Source organism: Dama dama, chromosome 2 (genome assembly GCF_033118175.1).
Source record: "Dama dama isolate Ldn47 chromosome 2, ASM3311817v1, whole genome shotgun sequence".
Lineage (NCBI taxonomy): Eukaryota > Metazoa > Chordata > Mammalia > Artiodactyla > Cervidae > Dama > Dama dama.
The window spans coordinates 20,963,498-20,986,969 of record NC_083682.1 but is presented as its reverse complement, the minus strand read 5'-3'; the positions used below and the strand labels follow the sequence as shown (position 1 = coordinate 20,986,969).

The window sequence follows — 23,472 nt, the reverse complement described above, 5'->3', positions numbered from 1 at the left end:
ATGCCCACACTTCAGGGACTCAGCACAGTGAGATGGGGAAGTGGCTGGACTGAAGCTCAGAAGTCTGGCTTCAATCCTTTGCTGTGTTGCTCGTCAGCTACGCTGCTCCGGGCAAGCCGATCACTTTCCTGGGTCTAAGCTTCCCCTTCTCCAGGTGATCTCTGATGTTTCTTCTAGGAGTCTGTGATTGTCCAGCCACCTGGTTCCAGCAGCTTGGGAACCGCTGCCCAGGGGCAGAGAAGATCACTGTGCTCGCTCTTCTTTCAATGTCTACTATGTGCAAACACGATGCCAGGCTCCTGGGAGGTGATGGAAAACTAGCAGAACTTAAAGACTGAGAGCAGAAATAGGTCTGAGCTAAATAACTGCTAAATGAACTTCTGGGTACAGACTTAGCTAAGCCCTTGGAAGGAAAGGAATATAAGAGCATGGAACACAGGAAGTTGGTCTAGACTAGGGAGGGGTGGGTCTGAGGAGGATTCACTGCAGAAGCAATATTTCAGCTGAGATCTGAAAGACGAGCAGGAGCCGCTATGGGAAGGGTCTGGGGATGGGGTGGTGGCATGTGTGGCCCGTATCCCAAGAGAAGAGACCAGTGTAGGCAAAGGCTCTATGGCAGATGGGAGCATGTCATGTTGGAGAAGCAGAAAGAAGGCTGATGTGACTGAAGTTTTACAGTGTTACGGGGGCAAGGTGGAGCCAGAAGGGTCAGTAGGAACCAGATCCTGTAGGGTCTTATAAAACATGCCGAGGATTTGGGCATTTTTCCTAATGGTGATAGAAAGCCACTGGAATATTTTCAAGAGCAATGTGCCATTTTCAGATCTGCATTTTGAAATACTGCTCTGGCTGAAGTGTGAAAAATGAACTGGGAGGGAAGAAGCTGGGCTTGATGGACCCAGAAGCCAGTTAGGAGAGCGATGATGCGGCCTAGGTTGGGGAGGGTGTGATGGGTGAGGGCAGTGGCCGTCAGATGGGCAGAGGTGGATGGACTTGAGAGATATTCAGGAGGCAACATTTCTAGGTCTTGGTGAGAACTAGAGAGAGCAGCGAGGGAAAAGAAGTCTGAGAAGGAGCTTGGCAGGGTCTGTGGTCGAGGTGGCCCCCAGCTTGCTTTAAGCCAAGCAGGTCTCCTGGTAGGAATGGTGGCTGGAGAAACAGGCCTGGGAAAAAGCTCCAAAATCCACCGTCAGATCGAGGCAGGAGAATGGAAATGGACGACCCATATTCCAAGGCGCCAAGCAAATTAAATAACAATCATAAAGCACCCTGGAAATCTGAGTTTCGCCATAAATAATAAACAGGGACATTATACAAATAATCGGCTTTGCAGCCCAGTAGAAGAAAACACATCAGCAAGAAAAATGAAATAAGAGAAAATGCACCCCCAAAGCCCCAACTAACAAAATGACAATATTAGCGAGCACCCCGGGGGCTCTGGCAGGCAGTGAAGAGACTGTCTCAGGAAAATGACTGTGGGCCCCGGCGCTATAGTAAAGAACCTGCCTGTCAGTGCAGAAGATATGAGACGTGAGATTGATCCCTGGGTTGGGAAGATCCCTTGGAGGAGGGCTTGGCAACCCACTCCAGTGTTCTTGCCTAGAGAATCCCCATGGACAGAGGGGCCTGGCGGGCTACAGTCCATGGGGTTGCAGGAGTCAGACGCGACTTAGAGACGAAACCACCACCGCAGGGAGGGTGAAAGCAGCAGTGCTGGGAGTCATACCTGCTTCCTGTAACTGAGTGAGAAGCAGAGGGTGCCTGTGCTTCTGACGGTCCCGGACTCTGCCCCCTACCACATGTGCAGCCCAGGCAGATGGGAGCTTCACGGTAGGTCTACCTTGGTCTCAAAGGGACACCCTGGCAGGGAGGCCAGGGCTGCACTGCCTCCCCTCTCCTCCTTCGAACGCCCTTTTTCTCATTCCCCCTCCCTTCCCCCTCATCTCCCACTGCTAGAGTCTATGGCCCGGTAGCCTCTTCTGGTTCTGGAGAAAGACAGGGTCTTCCCTGGCCTGTGTCCCCCTGACTTTCCTGACTTTCTCCCACATCAGGCTGACAGTTTCCTGTGTTCTGCACTATGTTCTCCCGCCCCTTCCACCTTCTCTGTATTTTCAAGCCAAAGCCTTAGGGGCATCTCCTCTGACTGTGGCTTCAGCCCCCTCTTTCTGCCTTCTAAAAGCAATGGACTGGATGTCAGCAGACCTGGGTTGTGGTCCTGCCCCTACCAGGAACTTCCTACTGGCCCTGGGCCTCCCTGGGAGGGTGGGCTGTACTGTAAGTTACTGGGGTGGTTCGAGGTTCTAACACAGAGGAGGACTGGGCTTTCTGAGAGGCAGGCAGAGCCCCTCATCTGACACTATGGGGGAGCTTCCTATTCTGCCCGTGGATAGGATCCACCCTGGGCGAGCAATGTGCATGGAGCTGGAGAGTGGTTCTGGACTCTCCAGAAGTGGGTCATGGCAGAAGGATGGGAAGAAGAAAGGGAATGGGTGTGTGTGTGTGTGTGTGTGTGTGTGAGTGATGTGAGAGCAATTCCCCCTGCAGCTCTGACAGGAAATACCTGCCTAGCGATGACCTAGATGAGAAGATGGTCCATCAGTAGGAGGGGTGAGGAAGGAGGGCAGGTGGCTGCAGGACAGACACATCCCTGGCCGCCTCACCTCCTAGCCCTCCTCTCTGCTGATGTGTGTGGATCCTGGCCTGCTAAGAGGGACTATAGTGCTGGCCTCGGAGGAGAGACAGAAAGGTAAGTCATAGCGAATTGCTGGGGACGTGAAGACTGGTGCTCTATGCCAGAGTGCTCTGTCTACTGAGCTTCTTCTTCGGATTCACCTTACACCCGTGGATAGCTTTCTGTATTCCTACATTGCCACTCATGGCACTAATTGCTTTTGTTGTTTAGTTGCTCAGTCGTGTCTGACTCTTTGCGACCCCATGGACTGTAGCCTGCCAGGCTCCTCTGTCCATGGGATTTCCCAGACAAGGATACTGGAGTGGGTTGCCATTTGCTTCTGAATGGGATCTTCCTGACCCAGGGATCAAACTCATGTCTCCTGCATTGGCAGGCGGATTCTTTATCACTGAGCAACCTGGGAAGCCCACAGAGTAATTGCCTAATTTCAAAATGGTTAGTCTCTAATGTGTGAGACACTGGGCTAAAGTCCAGGGACTGGCAAGGAAAGGAGGGAGCAGGATCCTTGGCTTTCTGAAGCTACCTCTTAGGTGGGACAATGTAATAAATGATCATCGATTAGGGTAAGTACGACCAAGTAAATAGGCTGGTTGTCACAATGGAGCACAATGGTGGTGGGGGGAATCTCAGGCAAGGTGGTCCGGCAGGGTCTCTGTGGAGGTGACAGGAACCCTGAGATGCAATTGTGTGTTTTTTATCTGGAGCTCGAGAGGGCAGGGACTATATCTTATTTACTTTTTTTTCCCTTGGCCACACTGCCTGGCCTGTGGGATCTTAGTTCTCAGACCAGGGATCGCAGCCATGCCCCCTGCAGTGGAAGCACAGAGTCTTAACCACTGGACCACCAGGGAAATTTTGTCCTCCTTACTTTTGAAGCTCCAGAGCTTAGAACAGTGGCTGGCACTTATTATGAAAAATTGGTATTATTTTTATGGTGCGTATTCACTGACTGTTTGATGAATAAATAAATGATCTCCTTCCAGCAGTTCCTACTTAAAGTACCATGTACTTAATCACATGAAGACAATTATGTCAAACAAACGTGACAGTCTCATGCCTAGTCTGTCTTTATTTGCTCCTTTCTTGTCGGCCTTTCATTGATTTTTGTCCATATTGCCACTCGATGCCTCAGATGTGTTGAGCACAAACAGGAAAGAACACACACACACAGACACACACACTCAGACACACACATTTTACCGACCACTTCCATTCCTGCAAATGCTGCAGATTCTACCCGGGAAGCTATTACATGCTCCCAAATAGAGCAAACCTCTCATTAACTATCACATGCCCCCTTAAACGATCTTTGAATAGTGTTTTCTTTTTTATTGCTTTGTGTAGTTTAACGGCACCAATTGCGATTACTCTAGCTTATGATAAACCCCAGATCTATAAAGCTCCTGTTCATTCATTATTTTTCTCTTGCTCCTTCTCAAGCTGTTATTTTTTGGGGGGGGTGGGATGTAGCAAGGAGGGGAGACTGGAGGGAAAATAAAATAAAAAGATACAAAAATTAACAAGGAAACAAATAAAATAGGGGACCACTTCTTCCTGGGTGACAGACACTCTATTAGATACTGTTAAACAGAACAAATATGCCTCAATGCAGCACAAGTAGGTCTTGCATATTTATTCTAAATGGCAAATATAATGATCACCATCTTATCTTTCATGGAAGAAGCAGCTAATTGTTCCAATATCTCACTAATTTCAACATCTGGGAGAAAAAAATTATAATTTTTTTCAAGCTATTGTACCAAGTGTTCAATTTATAGCAAGGTGTGTAGGGCAGTGTGGACAGAGATGTCTGCTTCTTGATCTATGTCATAGCTACTATTCCAGTTCAATTATTAATATGTGGAAGTTATAATCATTTTGAGTATTGGTACAAGATAATTATAAACCATAAAACAGCTCCCCATGCTTGCTGATGCTTCTTTGTTATGTGCAGACGTGTTGGGGTTTGAGCATGTGAGCTTTCGAAAGAGAAAAAAATGTGTAATATGGCACTTGGGGTAGCTAGACTGGCTGGAGTGGGAGCAGAGAGACATCTGCCTCCTTTCCAGGCCCCTCCCTCTTCCCCTCCTCATGTCTCTCACCCCTCCGGGGCCAAAGCCCACCCACCTCCAGCATCTCCCCTTCGGCCCCACCAACACACCCACCTCCTATCCTGTCTCCTCTTTGTTAGCTGAGATTTGTAACTCCTCATACAGGGTGGTTTAACTTTCTTGCCACCCCCTCATCTCCTTGTTTACATAGAAGCAGCTTCAGCTACTGTGTGTGGGCATGAATGTGCACTGGGGCTTTGGGGAGAGGCGAGAACCACAGGCAGTGAGGAAGGCAGAGATGGGGGGCAAGCTGTTCTGTTACTTCCTGGCCATCGCTGATGCCTCTGTTGCCTTCTGCTTGGGGGAAGGTATAGATTGGGCTAAAGCACCTAGAATCGCTCATTCCCAGCCAAGTGGATCACAATCCGTTGAAAGGAATAACCCATTTTTGTGGCTTGTGTGTGTTTGAAAAGGGGTTCAAAGAGAAGGGGCATTGTTTCAGCATCTTGCTTTTTTTAACAAGAAAAAACTATTTAAAATGCCATCTGGAAGACAGTGAAAGACAGAGGAGCCTGGAGTGCTGCAGTCCATGGGGTCACACAGAGTCAGACACAACCGAGCGACTGAACAACAAAAAGGATTTCCCTGGTGGCCCAGTGGCTAAGAATCCATCTTCCAATGCAGGGGACATGGATTCCACACCTGTTTGGGGAACTAAGATCCCACATGGACACTAGAGAAGCCCACTGGCCACAACCAGAGATCCCGTCTGTGTTAACAAAGGTCCTGTGTGCTGAAGCCAAGACCTGACCCAGCCAAACTAAAGACATAAAGACCTGTTAAAATGCCATCTTATGACCAGTGCAAGGTCGATGCATGAAGCAAGGCACTCAAAGCCGGTGCTCTGGGACAACCCAGAGGGATGGGGTGGGGAGGGAGGTGGGAGGGGGTGCTTAGGATGGGGAGACATAGGTGCATCCGTGGCTGATTCATGTCAATGTATGGCAAAAACTACCACAGTATTGTAAAGTAATTATCTTCCAATTAAAATAAATAAATTAATTTAAAAAATGCTGTTTAGCTTAGTTGTTGCACAAAAGTAAGGCTAAGAAGTAGCCTTACTATGTAGCTAAGCAGTAGCCATTCTTAGAAGTAATCAGATCCTAGTCTTGCTCCCAAGTCCTCTTCTAGTCCCCCCAACTTTCTTCTTTCTTTCTTTACTTGAACAATGTCTAAGGAGCTATTAAGGGTGCACTTGCTTTTCTTATCATTTTCCTAAGCTCTGGTTCAGGGCATTACCACTGTACCTTTCTTTGCAGCAAATGTATTTAAACTTCTTTTTAAGAAGACAGGCTTCCCAGGTGGTGCTAGGGGTAAAGGACCCACCTACCAATGCAGGAGACATAAGACATGTGGGTTTGATCCCTGGGTTGGGAAAATCCCCTGGAGGAGGGCATGGCAACCCACTGCAGTATTCTTGCCTGGAGAATCCCACAGACAGAGGAGCCTGGCAGGCTACTGTCCACGGGGTCCCACAGAGTCAGACACCACTGAAGAGGCTTAGCATGCATGCATGCATGCACATAAGAAGAGACCCCAGAGCATTCTCTCTCTCTCTCTACCATGGGATGACTCAGTGAGAAGGTTGCTGTTTGCATACCACAGAGAGAGCTCTCACCAGAACCTGACCATGCTGGCACTTTGATCTTGGATTTCCAGTCTCTAAAACTGCGAGAATATAAATTTCTGTGTTTAAGCCACTCAGTCTGTGGTATTTTGTTATGGCAGCCTGAGCCACTTATGAAAAGTGGGAGGAGTCAAATCATGTTCATCATCCTTTGTGATATGATTCTTTACAGGCCTCAAGATCTGGAGTCAGTATCCTTCTACTGGGGTCAGACACTTGGAACTTGAGCTTTCAAATCCATCCCAGCTCCTGACTTTTTTGGTTCCCCCATTCCCTGGGAGCCTTATTTCAGCTTCTCTAATGAGCATTGCCAGCGAGCAAATGTGTCTATTCAGCACCACGGACAGAGCCATGCTGTCAGTTCCCACAAATTAGAAGTTACTGCCTTGCACTCTCAAGAAGGTGGTGGTGGGAAGGGAGGGCTGGGCTGAGAGAAGAGTCAGGAAGGAAGACTGACTGGCAGGATGCAGAAAATGCAGCCTCAATCCTGGCTGTGCACAGCCATGGGGCTCGTACAAATAAGGAGGAACTTCTTGATGCTGTTGCCTTCTTATAGAGGCAGGCAGTGAAACCGGGGAGGTGATACTCTTTGTGTTTAATTGCACTGTCCCAACTGTTGTCAAACTGTTGCCATGATGGGTCCTGGCAACAAAGCTCTAGCTGGTGAGGCATTAGCTAGAGCACTCTGGGGAGCACGCGGGAGTGTGGGTATCATGGTCTAGAGGCTGGGAAGAGAGCCAGCTGAGGAGCTTAGGAAGAGGGCACTGGAGCTATGCTGCAGTCTAAGTTTGGGGCTAGAGATGGTACAGGTGCGCTGTCTTTTCTATGCCTGGAATGGGAATGAGGCTACAGGGGGCGCTGGGCCTTGGGAAGGGAGGGGCCCGGCTCATGGCAATCTGGGCTGGTGAGAAGCCAGGGCTTCATTTGTCTGACTTTAATGAATAAATGGCATCCCCAGCCATTGTTTATCTACTTTTGAATCCTGACAAACAATCTGTGGCATCTGATGGAGAGGGTTATTAGCTGCACGGAGACAGATGGCTGGGGATGAGGGGATTGGCTCTTTATTACAGTGGGCCCAGAAGTGACAGCCCTCCTCTCACGTCCCAGCCTCCACATCAATGCCAAGACCTTCTCCACCCCACCACCTCCTGCCTTCTGTGGCCCAGCCAAGCGTCCGAAGAAAGACCCAGTACTAGAGGAAGACAGGATGGCCTGTGAGTAAGAGGGAGAGGTAGGGCTGAAGGAGTTGGAAAAGAGGGCAGGTTTTTGAGTGGAAGTCCTCTGAGAATAAAGAGCTCTGCCTTATTCTTCTTTAGTATCCTCCCGAGTGCCCTGTGAGGTGCCGTTAATTTCAATTAGCATTCAAGAAATATGAACGTTACGGAGAAAGGCCGTCAGGTCTGGATTAGAAAAGATAATAGAAGCAGATTTAGTTGAGCCAGGTGGGTAGGTGAGGGACAAAGGAAAGGGAAGAGACAGGAAGAGAAGGAGGGGACCTGAGGGGAGGAAGGAAGAGAGCGCAGGAAAAAAATGTTCATGAACCAGTACACAGTGTTTCTTCCCCATGTTACTATCCAAACGGCTTCATGGAAACCAGCCTCATCGGTCTGCTGTCCTTTCTGAGAAGCCCCAGGGTCTTTTTCCTGCTGCCACAGCTGTAGGCAGAGCTTCCTCCCTCCCCATCACCCTGAGAAGGCAGGCTCCCACTGACCTTCATTCATTCTCCGGAACTTGTCCTTGGCCATGTAGCCCAGCACCAGACAGCATCCTCTTTTCTGGAGGCCCAGCTCTGGAAGGAAAGCAGAAGTGGGTGAGCTTGGAACGGGTCAGGGGTCAGTGAAGGTCCTTTTGCAAGAGATATGAAGCTTGTTGCTCTTATAAAAGGGCTACTTATTCAACAAACATTTAGAAGACACTTGGTCCAGGCATGATTTTTTTTTCCAAAACTTTCATCAGGTTTATTTCTAGGATTTTCATAATTTTAAGATGTTGCAAATGTGATTTTTATTTATTTATCAGTGTATAGTTACTTTACAAAGTTCTGTTAGTTCTGCTGTGTAGCAAAGTAAATCAGTTATACGTATACATATATCCTCTCTCTCTCTCTTTTTCCTTTTTTTCGGATTTCCTTGCCATTTAGGTCACTACAGAGCATCAAGCAGAATTCTCTGTGGTATAGAGTTGGTTCTCACTAGTTATCTGTTTTATACAGTCCAGGCACAACTTAAGGCCAATAATTTGCTTATTTGATCTTCACAACTCCACTATGATATACTCTATGATATACCACTATTATCCCCATTTTTATATTATATCCGCATTTATGTGCATATCAGGTAGGTGGTCTTAGATGAAAGAGCTGGTAGGGGGCAGAACCAAGAGTTTGAACAGAGGCAGCCTGACGGCAGAGTCCACAGTCATAACCTTTACTCTCTAGGTTAATGAGTCCCCAGGCTTGAAAGGGGTATGCCCAGATTACATCGGGACCGTGGTGAAGCCAGAGGAGAGGCAGAGTCCAGCCAGTGGTGTTCAGGATGGAACAGCACAACCAGACACAGTGGAGGATTTAGGGGAAGACACAGGGGCCAAGGGGCTTCCCAGGTGGCGCTCGTGGTAAAGAACATGCCTGCCAAAGCAGGAGACATAAGAGAGGCAGGTTCAATCCCTGGGTTGGGAAGATCCCGTGGAGGAGGGCATGGCAACCCACTCCAGTATTCTTAGAGCCTGGAGAATCCCATGGACAGAGGAGCCTGGCGGGCTACAGTTAGGGGTTCTCGAAGTGTTGGACATGACTGAAGTGACTTAGTACACAGGAATCAAGGTGTAGGTAGAAGGAGTCTACCTTTTGGGAGAGAGTGAATGTCTGGGGCTGAGGATCCCTGTTCATCCTTACATTTAGGCACAATTCAGCATCGTCATCAGACACTTATGAGCGTAGACTTAGCGTGGAGCACAGGGGTGGGGATGGCTAAGAAACATAAGACATAGACTCTGGTCCCACAAGACTTTGATCCAATAGAACAACAAGTTAGAATGACGATTCCAGGTAGCAAATGCAAGAGACAAGTTTTCCCGCACAACGATATTCTGAAAATCAGTGTCCATTGTATATCAGCCCTGGACTGGAATACCTCGGTTAACCAGGCAGGATTTCCTCTCTGGTATCTCTCCTTTGCCCCAAAGGTGACGCAGTGGTAAAGAATCTGCCTTTCTATTCAGGAGACTCAAGAGACATGGGTTCCATCGCTGGATCCAGAAGATCCCCTGGAGTAGGAGATGGCAACCTACTCCGGTATTCTTGCCTAGAGAATCCCATGGACAGAGGAGCCTGGTGGGCTACACTCCATGGGGACTGCAAAGAGTCAGACATGACCGAATGACTGAGCGCACACACACACACATCTGTCCTTTACTCCTGATTTGCCATCAGCACTTGTGGGTTCTGAAACAGGTTTCTCTTTGGATTCCCCACAGCCTCTGTGTGAAGGAGGCAGATCAGTTATTACTGTTCACACTATGCAGATGAGAAAACTGAAGTTAGAAAATGTTAAATGACTTCCCATGATTCCTGCAGCCTCCCCACCCCCATCTCTTTGCTTTGAGGTCATACAGAAGTGGCAGCCACCATGAACTGGGAAAACGGATAAGGGGTGTGATTTCCAGAGGCAGGGATGGCGCTGCAACTTCTCCCAGGCTCTGTCAGCCTCCCGGATGCCTGGCTGCTCCCTCCATCGGTCTCTTAGAGAAGGAGGGGGCCACGGAGGGATACGTCACAGCATCTTCTTCCCCGACCCTTGGTGATAACCTGAGCCCTGGCTGGTCGGCATCTATGCTGCCAGAGCGTAGAGAGGCTGGGCTCCTTCTCCCCCAGCCCTTGCCCCACCTCCTGTGGTCCAGGCCCAGCCTCTGGGAGCAGCAGAATGAAAGGGCCGGAGAGACATAGATAAGTCAAGCTCAGGGGCTCCCGCCCCAGAGGAAAACAAAGCGTGGTGGGTGGTGGCGGAATGCCATGGCCCAGGGAGGTCGCGGGCTTTGATCTCTTGATTCTTTAAAGGGGTTTATTGACTATCAGTAAAGAGCAGAGCAGCAGATCTGAGCGTGCCTTTTCCAAAGGCACTCACTTCTCTTCCTTTCTCTCCACGCTCGCTCGTCTGAAGGCACAGCCAAAACGCCCTCACTTCAAACAGCCTTACATCTCAGGCGCCCAAATTGACGATGTTAAGTTCCCTCATCCAAGGCCTCGGTCCTTTCTTCAGGGGCTCCTGCTCTGTCGAAAGCCATGCGGATCAAAGCCCCTTTGATGTTTACTTACTATATTTGTGGATCCTTTCTAACAACCACCTTCAAGAGGCAGGAATGCAGCCTTCCAGGAGGAGGGGCTGCGGAAGCTCTAGCTGTGAGGTGGCTCTGAGCCCCAGCAAACAACAGCCTCTAGCCCGGGACCCTATTGAAACCTCAAGATGCTGACGACAGGCAGTTAACCAGCCCGTTATAATTGCACGCGTATTGTTCATCATGAGAATGACACAATTGCTGATGATTCCTATTATATTTTCCACTGACTTCCTATGCTCATCTGAAGCACTTCAGCAGCGGCTCTTAATGAGAAAGGGAGCTTGGGTTTGGGTGCTTGCATTGAGCCCAGGAACAAACTCTGGCAGAAGAGTATGGGCAGAAGACTCTGGGTGAATTTCAGCCACTGCTCCTGCAGGGCTTCCTGGGCCATCCCCTCACCTCTGAGGGAAATGGAGGGGCATGGTCCTCCTACAGACTTAGAGACTGTGGATCACCTGCTGACTTTGAGCTGACCGTCTCTGCCACCCCAACCCACCCTGTCCTATGTCTCGTAATGTGCCACCAGGGGTATTGCCCAATGAAAGAGTCTGTGTATACACACGGTTATTATAAGTAAGACTCTCATGGACCATGTTTGATTTTTGCAAATGAGCAGGAAAAGACTTTTTCTTTTTAATTATAAAAAAACCTGATTAATAAAAGAAATGGAGGCTGAAGCAATTTCTCAATGTATTTGGCTCATTTAATTTGACACGTGTGGGTTAGTCTTAATTATTTAGGCATCTACATTACAAGGCACTAATAAGCACACTGCAGAAATTTATTAAGTGAGAGAGGGCTCTCTGATTAAGTCTTTACTGAAAAGTGGGGAGAAGCCACTGGGATCTTTGCAAGAATGAGCAGGTTGGGGGATTAACTACGTGAGAATGAGCTGGCTATCCGTATATGAAAACAGGATATTCTTGGGAGAGATTTGCAGAGCTAAATTAGAGGTCATTGGTGCTACATGAAGAAGCAGTTCAGGGCCAAGGTGTGATTCCAGGAGAATCTGGAAACACAGGTGTGGTCAAAGTGACCAGAGAGAACCGTGCAGGGAGCAGGAACCAACGGCTTCTGATTGGGAAAATGCCAACAAGCCAGATCAGCCAGGCTACTAGTGGAGAGATGACGGAACGTGATAGGAGAGGCATCGTTCACACTGTGAGCTGGGTCAGCCACCAGACGACCAACTTCTTCGTCAGGGGGTGTGGGACCGATGGTGGAGTCAAATCCCAGGTGCCCATTTTATTTATTTATTTTTAAGACTTGTTTGTTTTTGATGTGGATCATTTTAAAAGTCTTTGTTGAATTTGTTATGATATTGCTTCTGTTTTATGTTTTGGTTTCTTGGTCTCATCTATATGGGATCTTAGTCCCCACACCCAGGGATCGAACCCACATTCCCTGCATCAGAAGGTGAAGTCTTAAGCACCGGACCACCAGGGAAGTCCTCCAGATGTATGTTTTAAAACAGCAAGATGTTGGGGTCTTCTCCATGTAGACTTTGGGGCTGCAGCTCTCGGCTACTAATCAGTAGCAGAACCACCAGATGCATTGAAAGAGCCCACGGAAAGAGACTGCTGTGAATGGAGTCATCCTGGCTTGAAGGGCAGTTCAGTACAAAGAAGGCCAGGGTCACCTGCCTCTGGAGGTGCGGAGCGTGCTGTCTCAGGAGAACAAAGAGTTAGGAGACACTGCTACACAGGGAGGGGCTTCCCTGGTGCCTCAGCAGTAAAGAATCCGCCTGCAATGCAGGAGCCGCAGGAGACACGGGTTCGATCCCTGGGTCAGGAAGAGCACCCCCCGGAGGAGGGCATGGCAATCGGCTCCAGTAGTCTTGCCTGGAGAATCCCATGGACAGAGGAGTCTGGCAGGCTACAGTCCAAGGGGTTGCAAAGAGCTGGACACGACTAAAGAGACTTAGACTCACGTTCCCTACACAATGAAGCACTGCCTGAGAAGGCGTATGTTTCTTAGGGAGAATGCCAGGTTGCACCCCAAGAACTCCCAGCCTTTAGGCTGTGAGCCACAAAAGGGTGGGGATAGTGTCTTTTTAGGCTCAGGGTCCGTGGTTTGAAGCACAGTGCCTGGCACATGGCAAGTGATCAGGAAAAGTCTGATTTAATGAAAGAGATGACTGAGAAATAATGGGTAATGACCAGTACTCTCTGACCCAGGCCAGAGAGAAGTCAGATGGGCTTGACCGAGGCACAGTGGATTAGGTCAGGTGAGGACGGCCTGGAGTGAATGAACGCTGTAATTCATCAGAACAGGAGTCTGGGAAATGTGCAGTTTCCTCTTGAGAGGTATAAAACAGGATGGCTTCATAAAAGGAATGGTTTTCCTTCAGTTTCTGAGGGTGAGGATGGGACTTTTTCTAGCCTGAGGATTCCTTTATTCTTCCTAGTAATCATGATATTGCGGAGATATTACTTCACATTTGTGGGATACTTATTTTTTCACGATACTGTCATATTCACTGTCTTATTGGGTGTTGACAGGAGCTCCGTGAGGCAGGCAAGGCAGAAGTGATTTCCTTCATTTTGGTTTCGAAAACAGGCTCAGAGAAGTAAAATGACAATTCAAGGCCAATGCACAGTCTAGCCTGGCCGGTGCTCAGGCTGGAACCCAGGTCTGATTTCTGACTTAATTCCTAGGGTGGGTCCCCTGATCCCAGGGCTAGCCAATGCTATGAATCAAGACAGACACCGAGGGACTTCTCTGGTGGTGCAGTGGTAAAGAATCCACCTTCCAATGCAGGGGACATGGGTTTGATCCCTGGTGAGGGAACTAGGTTCCCACATGCCTCAGGGCCACTAAACCTGCCACTAAACAACTGCTGAGTCCACACGCCTCAATGAAAGATCATACATTCCAAGAGCCTGCAAGACGCAGCTAAGAGCCGACGTGGCCAAATAAATAAAATAAACAAATATTTTTAAAAAGACAGACATAGAAGTGGCAGCAGAGATCAGTGGTCCTGTGGGATCATGGGGTGAACTGGGTTCCCCTAAACTTGATGCTGAAGTCCTGACTGCAGTATCTCAGTGAAAGTGAAAGACACTCAGTTGTGTCTGACTCCTTGTGATGCTGTGGACTATATAATCCATGGAATTCTCCAGGCCAGAATACTGGAATGGGTAGCCTTTCCCTTCTCCAGGGGATCCTCCTAACCAAGGGATTGAACCCAGGTCTCCCATATTGCAGGCAGATTCTTTACCATCTGAGCCACCAGGGAAGCCCAAGAATATTGGAGTGGGTAGCCTGCCCCTTCTCCAGTAGATCTTCCAGGCCCAGGAATCAAACCAGGGTCTCCTACATTGCAGGCGGCTTCTTTACCAGCTGGGCTATCTGGAAGCCCACAGCATCTCAGAATGTGTCTTTATTTGGAGATAGAGACTTGACCAAGGTAATCAAGTTAAAATGGTCAGTTCAGTTTCAGTTCAGTCGCTCAGTCGTGTCCGACTCTTTGCGACCCCATGAATTGTAGCACGCCAGGCCTCCCTGTCCATCACCAACTCCTGGAGTAGGGGGACTCTAATCCAATATGGGGCTTCTCAGGTAGAGCAGTGGTAAAGATCCAACTGTCAGTCAAGAGATACAGGTTGGATCCCTGGGTTGGAAAGATCCCCTGGGAAAGGAAATGGCAACTTACTTCAGTATTCTTGTCTGAAAAATCCCATGGACAGAGGAGCCTGGCGAGTTACAGTCCATGGCTTTGCAAGAGTCGGACGCAACTGAGTGACTGAGCATGCATGCATGCAATCCAATATGACTGGTGTCCTCATAAACAGGGGAAATTTGGGACAGATACACACCTGGGGCAATGCCATATGAACATGGAGAAGGCTGTTGATAAGCCACAAGGGGAGGCCTAGAACAGAGCCTTTCCTCAGGCCCCTTGGAAGGAACCAAGCCCGCCAGCATCTTTCGTGGACTCCTGGCCTCCAGAACTGGTGGTGGTGGTGGTTTAGTTGCTAAGTCGTGTCCAACTCTTGCGACCCATGGACTGTAGCCTGTCAGGCTCCTCTGTCCATGGGATTTTCCAGGCAAGAACACTGGAGTGGATTGCCATTTCCTTCTCCAGGGGATCTTCCCGACCCAGGAATCAAACCCAGGTCTCCTGCATTGCAGGCAGATTCTTTACCAACTGAGCTATGTGGGAAGCCCTCCAGAACTGGTAGGCAATACCTTTTTTGATGTTTAAGTCATCCAGTTTGTGGCGCTGTGTCACAGCAGTCCTAGCAAGCTAATGTAGACAGGAAGAGCGGAGGAACCGGTTCTTCTCTGCGGACTGGTATTTTCGTTGATCAAGACTCTTTGACCCCCGTCTCTTAGTCATGGGGGACTCAGGGGGCAGCATCACATAACCACTCAGAAGGCTCCTGAGAGGCACCAGCCAACTAGAGAGCAGTCAGAGAGGCTGCTAAGATGGGACAGCAGGGGTGGAAGGCACAAGAGATGATGGGAAAGCGGGAAGGTGGTCGGGGGGGGAGAGGGCTGGCTATGTGTCTTCTGAATTTTTATTTATTTATTTAGTTATTTCTGGCCGTGCTGGGTCTTCGCTGCTGCTTGGGCTTTCCTCTAGTTGCAGGGAGCAGGGGCTACTCTCTAGTTGTGGCCCATGGGCTTCTCATTGTGGTGGCTCCTCTTGTTTCAGAGCATGGGCTGTAGGGTGTACAGGCTTCAGCAGTTGCGGCTCCCGGGCTCTGGAGCGTGGGTTCAATAGTTGTGGTGCCTGGGCTTAGTTGCTCTGAGGCACGTGGGATCTTCCGGGACCCGGGATGGAATGCATGTGTCCTGCATTAGCAGGTGGATCTCTTACCACTGAACTACCAAGAAAGCCACTAGCTGTGTGTCTTGATGTCAACCCAGAATGCCTTGAGCATTCCTGCTCTCAGTGTGTGGATGACATTGGCCCAAAGAGTGCTTGCTTAGCGCCCCAGCCAGAAACAAATGGGCTGTGAAGTAATCGCAGATAGCTGGTGACAGTGGACAGGTACCGGGTCCTGCTCTCTCACTTGAGGCTATTTGAGGCATTTGGAAGCCCACCTGTTCCCACCCTGCCCAGTCCCAGTCGTTCAGGGATGCTTGCTGAGAACTATCCTTTTATGTTCGTTGTTGTTCAGTTGCTAAGTTGTGTCCAACTCTTTGTGACCCCATGGACTGCAGCATGACAGGCTTCCCTGTCCTTCACCATCTCCCGGAGTTTGCTCAAACTCAGGTCCATTAAGTGGGTTATGCCATCCAATCTCAACTTCTGTCATCCCTTTATCCTCCTGCCCTCAGTCTTTCCCAGCATTGGCATCCACTTATTACCTGAAGCTATTAGATGGAGCATGTCCCTAGGAGCCTACTGAACATGAAATAGAGTGTGGTGGGCAAGCAGTTTGGTGTGGTTGTAGCAAAGATTTCAGGAGTGGAGAAAGTGAGGCAGGAGAGCCAGGGACGAGGTTCTGGGGGACCTGGTGAGCCTTGCCTTGGAGTCTGCATTTTTTCTACAGAGTGCTTGGCAGAAGACAGGCCAGACTTGCATCTTCTAAAGATCATTTTAGCATGGATGCCGATGATGACTGGGAGAAGGTAAGCCCAGACAGGGAAGAGCAGCTGTGTGACCACTGCGGCCCTCCTGGCAAGAGGCAATGGGTGGATATGTTCCCCCTCTTCCTGCTCTCCCAGGACAGCCTGAGATGAGAAAGCAGGTGAAAAGACCCTGGGCTTCTCAGGAGGATGTCACAGCCTCCACATCCCCACCACCTTGACATGGGAGAGCAGAGCAGGGGCTGAAAATAGCTCCCCAGATGGTACCTGAGAGCAGATGGCAAAGACGTCAGCTGGACCTGGCTGGAGTCACGCAGAGCACCTGGGGGCAGTGTGACCACGTGGGCTGCAAAACCACCAGCGCCAGCCGGAGCCTTGCTTCAGCCCTGAACAGTCCTCAGGGTTTCTCCGGGCTTTACTTTTCTCATTTACAAAATGTGGATACTGCTAGTAAGCCCCTCCTCACTTGGTTGACATGCAAATCCAATGAGACAGCACTTGGTATAAGGACCTTGAATAAAGCACTGATGAGGGTGAAATTGAAACAGAACATCAGACTGCAGTCTAGAGGTGATCAAATTTTCCCCTCCTCCTCCTTTTTTTTTTTTTTTTTTAAAACAGATGCCAAAGGGGCGACTCAGGGACTGAGATGCCCTGCCCAGGGTGATTCAATGAGCTGTTAGGAGGCATCTCTGAAGATTCATGTGGCAGCGTCAAGTCAGTGGGGCTGGAGGAGTGAAGCGAGGCAGGAAGACCAGCCGGGGGTGTTGCAGGCAAGGTCAGAAGACCACAGGTGCTGGAAACAGAGAGTAAGTGGCAACTCAAGAGATGTTTGTCAGCCTAGACAGTAGGCCAAGGGTCAGAGAGGCTCAAGTAGGGGAACAGGAAGACCCCACAGGGTCTTCAGTGGGGAGACTGGAGGAAGCGAGGGGTGTAAGTCAGAAGCGATTGACAAAGGAAGCTGATTGCGGGTGACAACGGTGACTTTCGGTATCTGGAAGTCCCCAAGTGGACAGGTCCTGGGTGATCACATGAGCACGAGTTCGGATCTGAAGAAACACATCTTAAAGCAGCTTCACTGCCCTTGGAGAGCGAATACCGTGGTCTGTGGACCAATTCACGTGGTGACAACGTGCACACAAAGCAGGAGGAGGAGACAGCCAGCCTCTGCTATGATGCTGCCGCCACCACCCCTCCACCGCCCGCGCACACTCACAACCCGGCAGCTATGAGACCCAACCCACAGGGACTCCCTGGTGGTCCAGTGGTCAAGAATCTGCTTTGCAATGCAGGGGACGCAAGTTCGCTCCCTGGTCGAGGAACTAAGATCCCACATGCTGTGGAGCAACTAAGCCTGAACACCGCAGCTACTGAAGCCCACGAGCTCTTGAGACCGAGTGCCATAACTGGAGAGTCTGTGCATCGCAAGAAAAGACCCCACACGACGTAACAAAGATCGAAGATCCCACGTGCTGCAGCTAAGACCCAACACAGTCAAATAAATAAATCAATATTTTAAAAATTCAACCCACAAACACTCATCGAGAGCCACGACGCTCAAGACAAAAATCCATAACACAGGCTTCCTCCCAATGAGATTACAATCTGGTTGGTTATATCAGGCAGAGGTCCCCAACCTCCAGGATCTAATGCTTGATGATCTGAGGTGGAGCTGATGTAACAATAATAGAAATAAAGAGCAGAGTAGATGTAATGCCCTTGAATCATCCTGAAACCATCCTCTCCAGCCCTTCGATCCATGGAAAAATTGTCTTCCACGAAACTGGTCCTTCATGCCAAAAACACTGGGGACCACTGATATAGGTAGGACATCACCTGTGAAAAAAATTCAAAGACAAGCTACAGTTCAACAAAAAAGTGTCACGAGGCTGAGCTGGTGTTATTTCTACATCAACAACAATAATTGCTGTGTCTTGAGGAGGAAAAGGGAGCTGTGTGGGGTTGGGTGGCCATCTCAAAGGGCCTGGGGGTCTGCTTACTTGTCTAGGGCTTGCCTTGGTTGGGTGTCGGTACCCATGGCCTCTCTCATCACAAGCCATCCTGCCCAGCGATGGCCCCCTGGGAGGCAGGATGCTGGAGGGTCACTTTTGGAAAGCTCTCACCAAGATTCTACTAAACTGCTTTCTGCTTTGGGTCTGCCTGGTCCTGTTTTCAGCATAATCACTCACATCTCAGGCAATAAGGACGCCCGTAAATCACACAAAGATAACAGTTTACCGATCAAGCTCTCTAGCAAAGAGCCCTGACGAGAGGGATAGTAAAGGTTTATTAATCCTGACTAGTGCATGACTCTGGGCCTCTAGGACAAGTAATAAATGTTTAATAGCCCAATAGTACCTGTTTCATAATTTTTGAATCTCATTGCCTGCTAACGCTAAGTTTATTAAAGCACTATAAACTTTACATTGTTGTAAAGACATAATTGCTCTTTCATTGCTAATTTCATATGAGTTAATTATATTAGAACTAAGTTTTTTTCCCCATCCATATTAAGTATCAATTAGTTCCCTTAAACTATTGATTTGTATTTAATTAACTATGCTATTACATACCAATTAAATTCTTATAAGAGAAATCTGAAACAGCTGTGGTCTGAAATTCAGTTTTAAAAACAATGAATTACATACAAAGCTTACATCCAGTGCTCCTCTTTGAGAAAGTGTTGGCAATCATTGAGATAATTCCAAAAAGCTTTTGCGGTCACCAACCCTTCCTCACTAGCTCCTGCAGGGAGCAAGGCTCCTTCATTCTCATTTTTTCAGTCCTATTTTTTGGCTGTGTGGTATGTGGAATCTTAGTTCCTCAACCAGGGATCGAACCTATGACCCCTGCAATGGAAGCATGGAGTCTAACCACTGGGCCTCCAAGGAAGTCTGCTGAGTAAGGCTCCTTCAGAGCTTTATCTGATAGTAGGCCCCTTGTGCTCTCTGCAACAGCAAGGATCAACCTCGGGGTAGCACTTTGCCTGTCCTTGACTTCCCAAGTGCCTCAGCCATGCCATTTACTGCCTGGGATGGCCCTACCACACAGTGGCCAAGGCAGACGGCATATTAGCCAGCTCCTTATCACCAGCTGTGGGTCCATGACGGCTTGCGTTGCTGCTGACCCCAGGTCCCATGTGCCTGCAGGAAATCTGGTGCCCATGTGGTCCCCAGTCCTCTGGCTTCTCCAAATCTCTGTTCATCACCCTGTGTCTGTGCGTCACGGGCAGGAAAAAGACAGCCCTGGGCATTTACTTTCCTCATCTTATTTCACCCTCACATCAATGTTATGAAGCTAAGCATTATTATTCCTGTCTTTGTGGATAAAGAATTGGACATTTTAGAGGTGGAAGGAGTCTGCCAGCTGTGAGTGGTGAAGCTTGGGGCACGCCTGGGGACTTCCATACTGACCTTCCTTGTCTGTGAGAAAGAACTCCTCACCAATTCTGAGTCTTGGCACCCCTGGCTGGTTCTCTGAGACCCTCCCTAACTCTTTTCATCCTTCTTATCTTTCTCTCTGAGGCTGGGCTCACCTCCTACCCTAAGTTACTGCCTGGGGTCTTTCTCCCAGTTGGCTAATTCCTTGGAATGCCAACTCAGTCACCAGCTGACTTGGGAGGTGGCCTTCCTCTGGGACACTGGGGCATCACTGCAGCCCCCAAGGTAGGCAGAGTCTGCCACACCCCTCTGCACACTGGTCTTGGGACCGGCTGCCCACTCCTCCCCTAGGGGCTGGCCGCAGCTCATCCTTGCCCCTCTCCACTGGCGTGTCGTCTCCCTGGACCAGGCTCACTTAATTCACCAGTGCCATTAAAGTGGCCATGCATTGAACACTTATGATTGATGAGTCCCTGGGCTGAGAACTTGGCATGCGTTATCTTCTATCATAACAATTCTATAAGTGAGTACTGTTATTGTTCCTAATAATATGAAACAGATAATTCAAAACATGAAATATTCACTTGAAAGTCAAACAGCTAGTAAGTTTGGAGGCCAGAAAAACCAATTATAAATGAGGTTTTTGGATTACTCGCATAATCTCTTTGTGAGAGGTGCAGGGGCTTGGGGAAAGTTTAATAATGCTGGTGGAGGAATTTTATAGGGAAGTTTTATCACATGTACGAAGTTCCCTCAGCCATCTCCGATTTGAGATGTCTAATCCCACTGGTTAATTGCACTGCAGGGGACCATGACACAGAAACTGGATCATGAAGGCCATTCCCAACCCCCACCCCACCCCGCCTCAGCCTGTCATCAGTCCACTTATCCTGAGAGGAATGGAGACTGCTGACAGCCATATGCCTGGAAGGCTTTTAGACTTTTCCTAGGAGAAAGTTGGGAGTTGGTGACTAATGTCTGAATGGGGCCAGATGCTCAACAGCTGTGGCCTGCCCCCAGGGAGCCTGAGCCTGGTATAGCCAGTCAATCATGCCGGGAGGCCAGGCAGAAAGAGGGCAACCCTCCTGTCTGTTTTCTAGTGGGACCAACAAAGTCCCTATGGACTAAAGCTATGGGCAACAGGAGGCCTGCAGGGCCCCCACATCCACATGCCCCTACTCCATCACCTGTCCTCCTCTTAAAGCCCAGCTCTAATGCCAGAAGGCAGGGGCCCAATAGGAGTCTACGAAAGTGATCTGTGGCTTTAATACTCACAGAGATTCATAGTCACATTGATTGGGTAGGGCTCAGAGAAGCTAGGTAATTTTCCTAAGTCCCCTAACCGGGAGGTGGGGGAGTCAAGGGAGGGAAGGAGGTTCACGAAGAAGGGGACACAGGTCTCCCTATGTCTGATTCACGTTGATGTAGGGCAGAACCCGGGCTTCCCTGGTGGCCCAGACAGTAAAGAATCTGCCTGCAATGCAGGAGATGCAAGTTTGACCCCTGGGTCAGGAAGATCTCCTGAAGAAGGAAATGGCAAACCACTCCAGTATTCTTGCCTGGAGAATTCCACCGACATAGGAGCCTGGTGGGCTACAGTCCATATGGGGTCACAAAGAGTTGGATAGCACTGAGTGACTATCACCGTACTATACGGCAGAAACCAACATGACATTGTAAAGCGATTCCCCTATGATTAAAAATAAATAAATACAAAGAAGAAAATAGAAATCATTGGCAAACACACACACACACACAATCCCAGGTCCATCTGACCCCAGGGCCCAGGCTGCACTCTTCTGCTAGGAACGCAGCCTGGATGCTGCACACACAGCCCAGGAGATCTGCAGAGATTGCAGATCTCAGAGGAAGGGGGCCATGGGTGTCCAGAGGGTGCTGGTGAACTAGGTCAGCACTTCTAGGAGGTCAGGGGGTTCTGGGAAGCCCTCGTGGGAGCTAGGCCCCTGGCAAGTCCAGGCCTGGAGAAGGAAGAGTGGCCTGCAGGGAGGCGGGGTGGGGTGTGGGGGGTAGGGCAGGAAAGTACGGAGGGGTGGGAGTGGGGTAGGGGGAGCAGCGGGAGCCTTGCCGCTATTTAGTTTTGTGCTTACAAACCCTCCTGTCACCCATTTACAGCCCAAATGAAATCACGAAGGCTGAGGATGAACCAAGAGGGTCCCATAAAGGCGGTGAACTGGCTTTAAAGAATTTCTCACTGGAATCAAGCGGGAATGGCCAGCCTTTGTTCTCAGGCCCACATGCCGCTGGTCATGGCAGGGGTGGAGGGAGACTTTTGTTCTAACCTGGCACTAGGGAAGAGGGTGGAAAGAAGGGAAAGGTGTCTTGGGAGAGTGGGGAGTATAGGTCTTTCAGGGTCCTTGGCTTGGGCTTCCTGGGTGGCTCAGTGGTAAAGAAGCTGCCTGCCAATGCAGGAGACCCGGGTTCGATCCCTGGCTCAGTAAGGTCCCCTGGAGTAGGAAATGGCAACCCACTCCAGTATGCTTGCCTGGGAAACCCCATGGAGAGAGGAGCCTGGCGGGCTACAGTTCATAGGGTTGCAGAGTTCCAGCACACAGTTCATAGCGTTCCTACAGTTCCTACCGTTCCTAGGGTTCCAGCACACAAGAATGGGATGGAAGGGAGTGGACCAGGCTTCTGCTCCCTCCACTTTCTGGTCAGGAAAGCAGTTCAGGAGGGAGGCCAGGCCAGGCCAGTCACAGTGCCTTGTTGACCATCTGATCACCACGCCATGCCTGGCTGCCAGGGCTGCGCCCACCCAGAAGCTGCACCCTTTCCCTGGGGCAGAGGAGGGATGGGTGTGGGAGAGTGTGTCTTCCTCCAGGCTCTGCCCCTCCATCCACACTTCCTGACCCGGGCCTGCCCACTAGCACATCGTGGCTTGGGCAGTCTTGGGAGGTGAGGCTGCTGAGCAGCGGAGGCCCAGGGTTGGCCAGACCTCACCCCCCACAGCAGTGCCAAGCTTCCCGCCCACCCAGCAAGGCAGGAAAGTGGATGGTGGGGTTCGGAGAGGAGCCAGCGGGGAAGGCAGGAAACCCTGCTGTCCGCCCATTACTGAAATCCTCCTGGAGCCCCCGACACCCCATTACAACTCTGAATCTTATAATTAAATCGAGTCTGCCAGTTACCTCTCAGCACGGCAGCAATTCAAGCTCATTGGAGGTTTTCTTTGTTTACTTTTATTTATTTATTTAGTAATTATTTATCCAGCTACATGGAGGCGCTAGCCCCATGTTTCTCTTGCCTTCAAAAAGCACAGATGTAGATAAGAAGCGGGGAGAGGTGAGGAAGGCAGAATGGGGGAGTCCAGGGGCTCAGCTCTTGCTGGGGGGGTTACCTCTGGGAGAGGATTAGGGTAAATGCCACGGGCTGGTTCTAACCCCCTGTTCTTGTCCAAGGCGCCTTAGGGAAGGTCCACGGTTCCCAGGAAGCTCCATGGAAGCCCTTGATCCTGAGGGTTTTGGATATGGGTCTCAGCATAAGGCTGTGACTGGGCATCAGGGCTAACTCACGGCGTGTGGCAGGATTAGCAACCCATCAGACACAAGCTCACCGCACCTGAGACCACCCTGAAGAAGGATGCCGAGGACCAGAGGGACACCATGACTTGCCCTCTCTCACTCAGCTGCTGCTGGCAGAGATGAGATTTGAACACAAGGCTTGGGGGTAAAACCAAGCTTCCCCTCATCTCGCCTGGAGCCCCAGATCCAACTTGGCAGGCCCAGCAACAGAAATCAAAGAGTCTTTCTTCTCTTTAATGATAACCTT

General features: G+C 49.7%; 1 protein-coding gene across 1 annotated transcript in view; it reads right to left on the bottom strand.

The window, feature by feature from the left end:
- Positions 1-23,472, bottom strand: part of KIRREL3 (kirre like nephrin family adhesion molecule 3) — a 595,138-nt gene that overhangs the window by 119,098 nt on the left and 452,568 nt on the right. Inside the window, exon 2 of the mRNA XM_061166806.1 lies at positions 8,145-8,222. Within this exon, the coding sequence (XP_061022789.1) occupies positions 8,145-8,222 (78 nt within the window). The remainder of the gene's footprint in view (positions 1-8,144; positions 8,223-23,472) is intronic.